A 14175-nucleotide genomic window follows, 5' to 3' on the forward strand; every position below is an offset into this window, starting at 1 on the left:
GATAATGCTGTAATCATCTGTGTATCTTAAATAAATATATCTTCAAAATATATATATATATATTTTGAAATATATTCGTTTATAGAAAAGCAATAATTGCGGAGGTCGCTGACACACAGAGACACAAACACAGACATTGAAACTCCAGATAATCCATATTGTTCCACTGAATTAGCGCCAATGAAATCATCCGAAGTCTACCTTCGATTGTCGAGTTGACTAATTACGATTCTTTTTCTTTTTCTTTTTTTTTTGCGCGCGCAAGCTCTCTCTTTGATAAATCAAAGTTCTCCTTCAGCGAGATAACGAGCATAAAATTATAGACCATTCGCCTCGCATGATCGCGGAATTGATCCGATTCTCGAGCTGTCTCCTTTTTCTCCTCCCACTTTATCCCTCTTGAGCGTCCTCTTTTTAATTGAATCGGATTATGGAAACGCGTCGGGCATTTCAAACGTCGCCACGGCGAATGTCAATAATCTTAAGTGGCCATGAGAAGCGGGATTATTTGAAATTCATTGGATTTGCGGAAATCCAAGGAGCCAACCGCGGTTTTTTTGCTCCGGAAATCGCGCAAATGCGAAGAATCGAGATTGCGATCGCGTAATAAGGAAGAACTATACGGTGGAAAAGTGCGCTCATACGTCAATCCATATAGCTACTTATCCGATATTGTATATAGATTCGGCTTTTAAAAAAAGAACGATGTACAGCAGATACATTCGGAATCCCTATACATATATATGACAGTAGAGAATAAAAATGGTATAACACGAGGGTGGTTTTGATTTTTGTAAAAAGAGAGCGATAGAGACTCTTCTCAAAGTCCGGCACTTTTAACGAGAAATTTCAGTTTTTTATATTACAAAAAAATGGGTGGTTTATATATATATATATATTCGATCGCGTTACTCTGCATCGCGGGCTTTTTTAATATCGCAGAATGCAGTTTGCGATAGTTGGCGAAAGGAAAAAATAAATAAACAACAGTTTGCGCGCGTAACAACGAGAAAAACCGGTTGATTATCAGCTTGTAATATTCCCAGTTTAATTTGTTCGGTCAGCAAGTGTACACTAATTAAGTTTTATTGTTGTTTAGCTCTTATACAAACTGTTGTCTGCGCAACGAAATAAGGTACGCGTGTTATTACAACACGTCACGAGAGAGAGAGAGAGAGAGAGAGAAAGAGAGAAAGAGAGCACGAAGCGAGAGTATGAAAGCTCCACTTTGAGAATTAAATTTTCAATTTCAATTTAAGACCAAATTGAAAATCCCCCGCTTCAAGAATTAAGAGTTACGAAAGAGGTGATGACGACGATTATTAATTTTTCTTCGAGAACTAACCGATTTTGAGCTGGGCAAAAGGAACATCAGTCAATAAATGGTTGCTTAATGAACTGTAACATATGAATAATAGATTTCGTAAGAACCTTTCTGCTATTGTACATACATCACAATTGTAATTTACATAATTCATACATATATACGACACAAAGTTGAAAACAAGGTTAATGAGATTTGCCGTAATTACTGTCTCGCGGACAGCCAAGAATAAGAGTGTTTCCGTGTCGCTGAATTAACGTTGCATAAATTAAAGTGTGTTTTTTAGATTGGCTCGAAACCAAAACGCTTTCGAATTTACATCGAAGCGAGGCTACATCCGCGCGATTCAAATAATATGTAACAGATATGTCGACATGTTGAATGCGGAAAATATCGATACTTTTAGTCGCCATCGACATCTTGGATCCGTGTCGATATTTCACATGGATATAAATCTTGAATATGCCGATGCTTTTAAAAGTATCAATATTTTACAATATTGACATCTCCACTGTCGCCGCTATATATTATTATTATCGAGCCGCGAACGATCACTAATTCGATAATCATTGAATTAAAAATGATTATATTTCGCAAAACGATCCGTGTCTTCCATAATTTGTGATACTACATAGTAGAAAAATTTGTGTCTTCTTGTTAAAAACGGCCTCGTTAAAATTTTTGTGTTCAATATTTAACGCATTCATGTGTTAATTTAATATATTACTGTTCTGTTAATTGAACTTAAATATTAAATTATTAAAACAACTGAAAAAAAGTAAAAATAACACAATGTGCATCTATTTTTAATTTTACACGATAAATATGTGCTGCGTTATTAGTGACAAGATTTATCTGTTAAAATTTACAGAAAAAATGGGAATGGTAAAATCTAAAATTAACATATTTTTTGTTAACTCTTACATTAAAAGTATATTAATTTTACACAAAATTTATTTCAAATTATTTGAAGTTTTGCATTTATTTTGTATTAAAATATTAACACAATATTTGTGTCTCCATCATCCATATTATGTTAAGTCAACACAAAAATTTCTGTGGACCGTTTGGGACATACGAAATCTGTTAAATGTAACAGGAATTTGTCCACTGTGTAGATTCGCGATCGCTATTACAAAATGGAGAACGTTTTAATGACGTCGCGCGAGAAGGGTAAATACGTACAGCGCTGCTTATAAATTTATCATCGCGCGCTGACGAGTTTCAAATCGAATTATACAACGTCTAAAATTACCATTTATCGATTAAATCCTACAGTGAAGTGCCAATTTATATTCCTCGTCATCGGTCCAATATTAAAAGCTCTCTCCCGCGGCTCAACAAAATCGGACGCGCGAAGTCGAGTCGCCACCGTCCGAAAAGGGGTTGTTTCTTCCCTTCCCGGTCGTCACGAAAAGGTCTCGGCCGCAACAGGACACCCCAGGGAGACATACCTTTCCGCGCGCGGAAAACGCAGACGAATTTGCGGCACTATGCTCGAGCCGCAAATTCGTCACAATCGATCGGAGCGACGACACTTCGGTCGGATGCCTCTTTGCGCGCGCCGTTGTCGCTTCCGAAAAGGGCTCGTCCTCCCTTCAAAAAAAAAAAAAAAAAAAGGGCAGCTCCAAAAAACCATCTCTCGCTCTTTAAAAAAAAAAAAAAAAAAAAACACACGCGATAGACGCGAACGTACGTCGCGGCGCAGCGCGGCGGGATTCAAAATGTGCCGATTGTATCTGTTGGTGCCAGTGACCCCCTATTGATTCCACTGCTCAGCAAAGCACAGACCAGACCCTCTCGTTCCCACCCTCTCTCTCCACTCTCCCGTTTCCTCGCCACCACTTCGGCCACCCTCTATGCGCCCCCAACGACCCTCTGCTCTCTCGCTCGCCCTCACACGTTTATATATACGTGCGCGATATACCGCGGTATAATGTCCCACGCGAGCGAGCCCGACACCAGTTTCACCCTGTAGTGTGTAGCTCCCAAGCCGACTAACCAACCAACCAACCGACCGACCTAGGCGAAAATAATTTTACCTTTGTCACGAAGGGTGGCGGCGCACAAAACGCTCCGGCCTATACCTGCGGTCGCTCATGCGGCTGATATTCCGTAGGTCGGCTAAGCCGCTTCTTCTCTCCTTTCTCTGACAATACGCGGCTTGAATTATATTAACGGGACTTGAGCGCGCGGTTGCTCGTTCAGGGTGTCCAGCGGTCAGGGAAATTTGGAAAACCGGGCATTGTCCAGGAATTTTGTAAATCTGGAAATGTCCGGAAATATTTTACTATTTATCCGGATTTTTTCATATTATTTTACATTTGGTTCGATAATTTGAAATTTTTTATTAAATAAATATAAACTTTTTCTTGACTCCCAGCACGCTAATTTTCTGTGTTGTTATAAAAATCAATTCATCTACAGCGTGTTCGTTCATTTATATTTTTCATTGTCGTGTTATTTTATTTCAATGTGTTTGATAGAGACGAAACTAAAAAATTTGATATAATATAAATGAAAAAGGTTTTGATTATCGTACATAATGCAGATTGTATAGAATTGATTTAAATTTTTGTTTTAACTTTCGAACCTTTTCATTGTTGACAAAAATATCTCAAGGATTTCATGATTCAACATTTAATTGATTTATCATATAGATATTATATATTTAGAAAAAATAATACTAAAAAGTTAGGGAAAAAAATAGTTTCTGGTCTTGAAAAATCTGAAAAAGTCAGGTAATTTTTTTCATTGAGTCTGCTGGACACCCTATGTCGTTCCTCTTCGTCGGGGGAGACGTTTGAAAGAAACTTTAAATCGAAATTCTTTGAAATTTCGAAAAGATGTTTTGCATAAAAAATGTCTTTACGATAAATCTAACGAGATCGTCTAGAGAGTTTCGATCGTGTCTTTATCAGCATTCGTTATTCTATGGAAGGCTATTAATTTCGTTATCGAGTCCAGGTACCTCTTGTCGATAGCTAAGAAGGCGCTTTTCAATGTACAGAATGCTTTCGAAGTAAATAACCAAGAACGTAATCTTTGATCAGTGTGGAAAGTCTGGCCTTTTTCACGGTTCATTTTAAATTTACCCCTTATATTTCATGCACGATAATCGTCAACAAAAAAAGTCTACATCTATACATTTTTATATTTGATTATTTTGTGTTTATTTTTTTCTATCATTAACGAATAAAAATTAATTAAGTATCCGTGGATCATCAGATCTCAAACTACTTTCTTTAAAATAGACATTACAAATGAAATATCCGTCTCATATTTCTGAAACTTGACAGAAATTCCGTCGAGTTGATTTAATATATAATTATGTAAATTCTATTATATGGAATTTCGCGTATGAAATACACAATTATGCATGCGCGCAAAATTTAAAAAAGAGTACAATGCCAATTCTATTATGTTTTTCATTTTTATCTTCCATTTCTTTTGAGCACCTTTAATTTGATACGCGCGAAATATTCCGCATATTACATATTTTGCTCTCGGTGAAGCGCAGGAAGAAAGAATACGCGTTCGTTTTCGCCGCGCCGAACGAACATGCCCCTTTAAGAGCTATGAGAAATTTGTTTGTCCAATGAAAAGCGCCCTGATAGAGTTCGAAAACAGGAACAAGTCGATATTCGCGGTAGTTTCAATGGAAATCGCACGACGAAGAGTTACTGGGACAGCCGGGTCTATACATATGCCATTGTCCCCGGGTAGGTTCGAAACCTGCGTTAAACGATAGATCGCAGATTAATGGCTACGGTAAACCATGTTGAAAACGAGGGGAGAAACGAGAAGGGTAGGTGGAACCGTTTGTAGAGACTGCATTCCCGTATTTTTAAGGTACCTGCCGCTGTTCTCGATCTTTATTACGCCAACTATCGCTCCATAAATTCAAGCAGAACTACTCAACCACAGTTACCCTCTACTTTATTAGATCACCACTATTTTATACGATTCTATCGATGTCTCCGAGGGCTTGATGAAACGGTCGAAAAAATGACGTGAGAATATGTCGACATTTTTTTTACGTCGTCGCATTATTTCATGTTTTGCTTCACGTTATCGCAGTGTAGTCTTATCATCAGCGTCCGCAGGATTTATTGAGGCATTATTGAATTTTTAAAAATTTTATTTTTTTATTAAATATGCAAATAAATTCCAGTGTTTATTCAAAGGATATAATAATTATTATATTTTTCCTGCCCCCTTGGAATCATTAAAAAAATTAAGCATAATATAATATAATAACAAGGATATAATAAGGAGAAGAAATGCTTAATTTTTTTAATGATTCCAAGAGGGCAGGAAAATTTTAATAATTATTATAAAAATAGTTATAATTATTAAATGTAATAATTATTAAAATTTTCCTGCCCCTTTGGAATCCTTAAAAAAATTAAGCATTTCTTCTCCTTTGAATAAACACTGGAATTTATATATTTGCATATTTATTAAAATAAAATTAAAAAAAATTCAATAATGCCTCTTCCTGGAAAAAATCCTGCGGACGCTGATGATAAGACTACACTGCGATAATGTGAAGCAAAACATGAAATAATGCGATATATAATAATTATTATATTTTTCCTGCCCTCTTGGAATTATTAAAAAAATGAAGCATAATATAATATAATAACATTAATATAATATAATAACGAGAGATTTTGCAATGCGATTAAGCACAATAGGAGAGATGATCAGACGTTAGGCGAACGGGAACGCGAACGTTTGTCTCCGTGTAAAGTCAGCTTTACAGGTGTAATCCTCCTCCATTCTGCTGGGTGATCACACGTCCCATCACATATGATTCATTGAGGTCCCATTGTTACGCGAGAGAGGCTGCTGGAGCATCGTCGCGATTCGTTTCCAAGTAAGCGGACATACTTTTATCACTGTCGAGGAACGGAATGTTCTCATTCCTCCAAGTTCTAACGTGCATATAAAGTCTAGATTCTGTGGCACGAAATACACGCTATTTGGGCCATCGTGTATACGTTGCTGCTCGCGTGCTTTTGTAATTCCCGATTGTTTCGCGGCGTCGTCCAAGGGAGGAGCCGAAAGTCCTCTTTTCTTTCTCCAAGTCTCGCGAAAATGATGCGGTTATTTATGTAGAATATAACGATTTATATCGCATGACGAATCGCATTATTTCATGTCTTGCTTCACATTATCGTAGTGTGCAGTCTTATCATGAGCGTCCGCAGGATTTTGTCTAGGAAGAGGCATTATTGAATTTTATTTTTTTATTAAATATGCAAATATAAATTCCAATGTTTATTCAAAGGAGAAGAAATGCTTAATTCTTTTTTAATGATTCCAAGAGGGCAGGCAAAATATAATTTCTTTTTTCACAACAGCATTTCTCTCCGGCATTTCTTTGGTCATTATCTATATATATATATATATATATATATAAGTCTGATCTTTCTGATAAAATTATACTATACTTCTTTTGTTGTACCACATCATAATAGCTTAACGATGCCTTAAGATATACCTCACATAAAAATAAAATTGATAAGAGAACGTTAATGTGCCAGAGATACTTTCCAGAAATTAATATCTCGAGAAACATATGACAGGATCATATATCTCTCTTATATATTCGCATATATTTACAAAAATGCATTTCCCTGAACAAATATATAATTTATATTATAATTTAAGTTTTATATATGTTAATAATCCATTTTCACAACAACGTTTTCTATTATATTATGTAAATTTCTCTTCTGCATATGCGGTGGAAAAATTTGCAAACCACGCGTCCATGTAATTAATGGAACGGTCTGACGTTTTCGTCGGTTTGCCGAAGTAGAAAACGCCAATGCGATCAGCGGGAACGCGTATATAACATGTCTGTTGCGAAAGGATAAATCGAGTTCAGTTATGCGAAACTAATAACGCGGCTGTCCGTCTGGAAACGGTGCCGCGTTCCTTCCACAAGCTACGTGCTTCCGCAGCGGAGTCGATATATCACGGGGTTGTAATGTACTAACTAATACACGGCCGGTCATTCGCTCTTTTATCCCCGTAATTCAGCGCTGACTCATGCACCGCGCATATATGAATTAAAGGGGCGAATGAATCGCGTGGGCGAATGACTCATACACGTGCGTATAGTAATCCTCATCCCTCCTGTCGCCTTCCCTATCATAAATCAGGATACGATTTCGAAAATTGAGCATCTATTGTAATACACTTCCAATCGTTCCGCCTACGCGCGCTTTTCATCGTGCGAAATAATCGTCTAAATTAGTTGAGTCTTCAGAGTAGAAAACCAAATTACTCGAAAAAATGTGAGTTTTTTTAGTTTAAAAATTTGTCTTGTTTTACAATTTTATTTTATAAGATATTTCTTATTTTCTATGAAGAAATGACAGGTACAAGCGCATAGCAGACATTTATTTGAAATGCGATAATTGAAATTGTCTGAAGAGGAATTATATTATCAGAAAATTTTATTCGAAAGAACATTTGAAGTTTTCATCAATAATTTCTTGCATTAAAACATTTTTTTTGAAATGTTTATGTATAGTATTGTAATATCTTATTTTTTTCGATGAGAGAATTTCGAGTTGGGAATATATTCGTCTGTTTCACCGACCTTAAAATAATATAAACGAAATCTTGTACAAGTTGAGATTAACGATAAGGGGTAATTTCGGTCAAGCAATTTTGGCTCATTCGCTTGAACTCGGTATCACTCGGCTCACAGCTATTTGTTTCTCCAGATAAATGTCATAATTTGACAGTTACATATACACACACATCGCGAAAGATAAATAGCTGTGAGCCGAATGATATCGAGCCAAACCGAATGCGTCTGTAATCCTTGTTTTTCCCTCTTTCCCTTATCTTGATTAAACGATATATATATTAATAAATAACAAGAATTAATAGCATGTAAATGCGTATAATATTAAATAAATATAATTAATTTAATTGATATTACTTAGAAGCATATCTGTTTTAAGTTTGTAAAGAAAGTCTGAGAAATGCATATTTAAAGTATTTATTTCTGATTCGACAGTTAATTAGATATTTTAAATAAGATTTTAATTAACGCTGATTGATTATTTCGCAACGAAAAACTATGTATAATATAATTGAATATTTTCTACCTAAATATACTTCTACCTTTCATTTCAAATATTATATTGTCCACTTCTGCTCCTCCCGATCGATAATCTTATTCCATATAATTTTGACGTATTCAACTTTCGACACTCATCGTCGAGATACGAAATTCCACGCTCGAAATTCTCTCCTATCGAAAAATGAGATATTTATTTATAAGCAGAACTCTCCCGTCTAGGCGAGATTTTCCCGAGGACGGAACAAACTTCAAACGGCGCGACTCCGAACCTCGAGGTATTCTTGTTTACTCACTATCTCTCAAATTGAATTCGCAATTCTCCTATGTATAGGAACTTAAAACGCGTAACGCCTCCCTTAGCTTCTCTCAAGACGGACTCGAGTTAACATAACTCTACGATGGAGAGACGTCGCGCTGACAGTATGGAATTTCCATAAGTACCGCGCGGGAAAAGTGGTGTTAATTAAAAGCGTAAAGTTCATCGCGCGCGCCTACCCGACGAGACTTCCGCTTACAGATCGGAGTTGCTGCATAACAATAAATTCGATGTAGGAAAGTTCGTGGCGTGTTGGTTGGTTGGTTGGTTGGTTGGTGCATAACAGCTCGCGCGGCCAGGTAATAACTTGAGTTTCGGAATAACCGTTTGCTCTCGCAAATTTTACGAGAGGAAGAAACTGCCGACAAAGTTGTCTCGCCGAAGAGTACATATATGTATGTGTGTAAATATATTACATATATACGCGCGAGCATCTGTTGTCAAATGAAAGAATACTAAGCAGCTTGTCAGGGATGATTAACACCCCGTCAGTCTTCACAGTTGAAAAATTTATATTAAAGACATATCTCAAACGAGCCACAGAATTTTTTGTGTTAATTTGACATGATGTGTTAAATGGAGACACAAATATATTGTGTTAATTTTTTAACTCAAGATAAATGCAAACCTTCAAGTAATTTAAAATAAATTTCGTGTAAAATGTTTTAATGTAAAAATGACCTAAAAATATGTTAATTTTAGATTTTATCATCTCTACTTATAAAATAAAAAATTAACATTTTTGCCTGCAAATTTGAACAGATAAATCTTGTCACTAAAACAGAACGTTTATTGTGTAAAATTAAAAATAGATAGTTTTAATAATTTAACATTTAAGTTCAATTAACACAATAACAACATGTTAAATTAACACATGAATGTGTTAAATATTTAACACAAAAATTTTAACGGAAACCGTTTTTAACAAAAAAAAAAACACAAATTTTCCTATTGTATTTTCTTGAAAGCTCTCTTCTTTTGAAGTTCATATTTAACGCAAAGTATACAAACGTTCCTCGGAGAAAGAATATTTTTCAAGCTCACGAGATTTTTTAATTATATTAGAAAAATAAATAATCAGGTATATATATATACACTGAAAATAAATTGCTAAATTACTATTTTGTTAATTGAATATATATTAATATTTGAGTCAAATACAATATGTTTTGTTAGATTTAATGTCATATATATATATATATATTTAATTTAAATATTTTTATATGTTTAATTAACAAAATGTTATGTTATTCATTTAAAATATTATTTAATATATAATTGAAAAGTTAAATTAAGTTAACAATTTTTTCAGTGTATGTATGTGTGTATGAGAAATTTAATATAACACAGAGAAAATTAATATTCTGCATATCGAAATCAATATCTTTTATGATAATTTAATATCGCGATAATATATATCTTGTTTTCAACATTTTCAATACTTATAAGAAACAATACCTTTATCCAATATTTTAATAAATTTTCTTGCGAATATTACAATAGTTACATCTCACATATATATTTTCGTTTTACATCAAGACTCTATTCTTCGAATCTCGATTTGTCCCAAAAATTTCAGCGATTTAGTAATTAATTTTATTAGCATCAATACACTTATCGCGATCACTTTTACGCGACGTAAACGAATAGTTTATCTCGATAACTTTGAGAGCAACGTCACAAAGAAGTCGATTTATCCATTCTCGTGCCCTCGAATACTACTGACCTCATCCTCATCCCCAATCAGGGGATGCTTCCAACCCCTTTGAACATCGCGACACATGAAGTATCACACTTTTGCGGTGTCGCGGGTACGAGTGGCGAGTGGTTGAGAGCGCGAATGTTGTTCTCACGAATCCACGACCTCGTTAGGACAAACGGAAGAGGGTGAAATTTTTCATCCGACATATCCGGAGAGCGAGCTGAAAATCGCGGTGGGACACATCCCGACGCGATGACCCCTTTTGATTATTCGAAAGCAGTTTTTTTTACCGAAGAGATTTAACAAACAGAATAAATCGTACGGTATCGCACTATATTATATATATAAATATATCACGATCTACCCAAGGTTTATATTAAAGAGTCGTTAGAGCGAGGTCAGACCGAGACGAACAAAGGAGAAAATTTTGTATGTCAAACTCAATCTTGGATAGAAAATTTCTTAATATTCTATTAATTGATCGATTAAAGTTGACGCAAAATTGAGATATAAACATGCAAAATATGAAATGTTTGTTGATTTCACTCATCGATTCTCGTTATATATTGATATTGATTTTTTCCATTCACTATGCAAGTTTGCTTTAGAAATAGTCGCTCGTTTTTCTTTACAATAGTAAGCACTTGTTATAACAAATTTGAGCAAAACACTGCAATAAAAGATAAAATTTTATGCGGTATTGAATCGTATTTTTTTTTTTTGCACAATTATAACGTAAATGTCATGAAATGTATTTTAAGGTATAAACTGATTGACGCAAATTTAATTAAACTCTGTTCTAAAATCGCAATTGTGCATTGCGATTCCACATGAGATGTATTTCGGGGAAAAGTTAGATGGAAATAAATATATTATTTCCAAACTGTACATCAATAAATCTATTTAAAATTACCTAAAACAAACGCACATGTATTATTTTTATAAAATACGCAATTTATCGAAACCTTTTCGTTCATCAACCGCCAATCAATCATAAATTAAAGAGACATTCGTGTATCGCGCAAGATATCATTTTATGAAAATATATCATTCAGTTTCCGAAGAAGAAAGGAAACAAATTGTACGTATCATTTTGTATGATACTTGACTGCAGGTGACTAAAAAGAACAAACAACTGTCAGAGAGTTTCGCGACAACATTGAAAGAAAGAGAACTGAAAATTCTGTAAAATACGCTTCGCGACAGTTCTGTATACAGGGTGTCTCAGTTATTTTAATAGTAGATTCCTGGGATTATTTGGAGACGATTTTCCTCAGTGAAAATGTCGAGGCACTAATAATTTTTTAATAATAAGCAATTGAAAATAAAGAGTTATTCACAAACTAAGCCTTGTGGAAATAAAATATTAACAAAACCACATTCTCTGATTAATTTCAGGTAGAATTAACTTTAATAGAATTTTAATTTGAAGCTAATTACAAAGATACATTATGGCAAAAATTGGGAACATGCAAAAAATGATGACCTTCGACATTTTGGCTGAAGAAAAATCGTCTCTGAATAATCCCAGGACATATATACAAGATGTTTCTAAAATTATGTCAGAGATTTTAAAGGCATATTTTAGGGGTCAAAAAGAAAAAAAAATTCCCTTTGGGGGAAGAAATGAAAAAGAATTTTTTATAATTTGGACCCATTTCTTTAGGGGAACTTTTTCCTTATTTTGATTTCTAGAGTACACCCTCAAAATCTCTAAGCATAATTTTCGAAACACCCTGTACATATTGTAGGTATATATATATTACATGACACACAGAAAGAATTGCGTTTAACATGAATTCTTCTCTCCGTGCCCGCAGTAGAATGGACATCCTGCTGCGAGACATGAACGCGCCGTGGCGATGACAAGTCTGATCTTGGAGAACGCCGACTTGAACCGACTCTTTCCGAAATGCCGGCCTAGGGGCGGCCCACCCCCGGGGGCCTCCACGCAGAGCAGCCAGCAGCAGCCGCATGACAGCCCCTGCCAGACGGAGGCCGCCGCTATCACCACCGCCACCGCCGCGACCACCGCAACAGCCGCCGCCGCCGCTGTCACCATCGCCTCCACGTCGACGAGCGTCTCCGCGATATCGGACGACATGATCGACCTCGAGCGTGACACCTCCGACAGGCAAGTTTAATCCATTTACCGGCGCGGGACGCTCGGATTAATTCGGGAATATCCCGGAAGAACTGCAAGGTTGCGAACTACCGGTCGGATGTTCCTTCCCTTCCTCCTTTCTCGAGGATTTAGGATATTCAGATTGATGGATCCGATACGCGGAACGTATTTCGGAATTTGATCCCGATGTATAATTCTATTGGCAGAGCTGGAGAGTTGAATAAGGATCGCGAGCGTTGACTTTTTAACGATTTTTTTTTATAATGAGCGACTTCGTTACAGATATGTATAAGATATGGAAAAGAGTTTCATTTCTACTCATTTCTCTATTATTTTCTGCTTAACATGATGCGTGGTAATGTGGCTAGCTAATTACTTAATTGAGGAGCCAGATGGAACAGACGTGCAGAATGAAGATAAAAAGCTGCACGTTGTGTGACAAAATAATTTAATTTGTAGGCGAATGTGTGTTGGTTTATCATCTTTTTTTTAGAGTAAAATTCATATAAATTTCCATTAATAAACCCCCCATTCGGATAATTTTTTTCAACAGACGCATTACTCCGTCCGCGCTCCTTAATTATTCCTTCGCATTCCTTAATTATGACAGTACACACGCTACCAATTTTCGCCACATGAAAAATAGTTGAAGAGAATCTTTTCTTTTAATTATTATTATTATATTATTTAAAAAAAAAATATTTCAACACGATTGCCGACTGTTAAAAGTGCCAAGTTACGTTCGTAGGTATAGGAAACGAGCGAATGGCAGAAAAAAATCAGGTTCGCTGTCCCGTAGGACGGCGAGCGTGGTGCCCAGTTTCACGGTCGAGGGCCAGCTGCCGCACGCCACGAAGCCGCTTTCGTCGAGCTCGTCCTCGGCGTCGGGACGCAGCGAGGATGCGCCCCAATACGGGAGTCTGCCGGGTAGCGATCATCAGGGACAATCACAGCAGGATGACAGCGGACCGGAGGAGAGCCCCGTGTATATCCTTACCTCGGCGAAAGGAGGCCCCAGCTATAAACTCCGGGATTCGAGGTAACGGATTGCGACGCGGAAATTCAATTAGCCTTATAAGGGATGAGCGCCGATTCGTCAATTTATTTATTTATTCAACGAGAAGTTATTTTATGCGGCGATCCATTTTGATAGACTTGAGGTAAACGTTAAAGTATTTCTACTCTGTAGAATGTGACTTAAAACATTTCTGCCGGATTTTAATTATTCGTGAACAAATTATTTATTTTATTGATTATCAATATGGTAGCCGCATTTAAGATTCTCGAGATTTTAAATAAAACTGGTATTGAGAAAGTCGCCTTTATATTTTTACAATTTTTAAAATTGTGAAATAATCGAATTAATCGTGCTTTGCATCATTGTGTATACATATATGATACTCTTGAAATTTTTTTGCTAATTGCGGGAAAAAGTAATATATAAAATTAAATATTTTCGTTTTTGAAGAAAATATTTTTTAATGTGTAAAAAAATTGTAAACTCTAGTTAATTATTTCAAAACAAAATGCATATTTGTAGTAAATTTTTGTTTAACTTTTTTTTAAATAAAATTTAGATAACGTAAGAAATATGTAT

At 35.6% G+C, this 14175-nt stretch overlaps 1 protein-coding gene across 13 annotated transcripts in view; it reads left to right on the forward strand.

Moving 5' to 3' along the window:
- Positions 1-14175, forward strand: part of LOC114937490 (uncharacterized) — a 47704-nt gene that overhangs the window by 14317 nt on the left and 19212 nt on the right. For 11 of the 13 annotated variants that reach the window (XR_014925240.1, XR_014925241.1, XM_085485081.1 and 8 more), the window contains exons 2-3: positions 12274-12587; positions 13327-13617. Coding sequence is in view for 11 of the 13 variants with exons in the window: in XM_085485081.1 (XP_085341207.1) it covers positions 12316-12587; positions 13327-13617 (563 nt within the window). In the remaining 2 variants the exon portion in view is untranslated. The remainder of the gene's footprint in view (positions 1-12273; positions 12588-13326; positions 13618-14175) is intronic. The other 2 variants (XM_085485082.1, XM_085485086.1) reach the window with 2 other exon arrangements.

Source organism: Nylanderia fulva, unplaced genomic scaffold (assembly GCF_048542155.1).
Source record: "Nylanderia fulva isolate GAGA-0341 unplaced genomic scaffold, ASM4854215v1 Scaffold34, whole genome shotgun sequence".
Taxonomy (NCBI): Eukaryota; Metazoa; Arthropoda; class Insecta; order Hymenoptera; family Formicidae; genus Nylanderia; species Nylanderia fulva.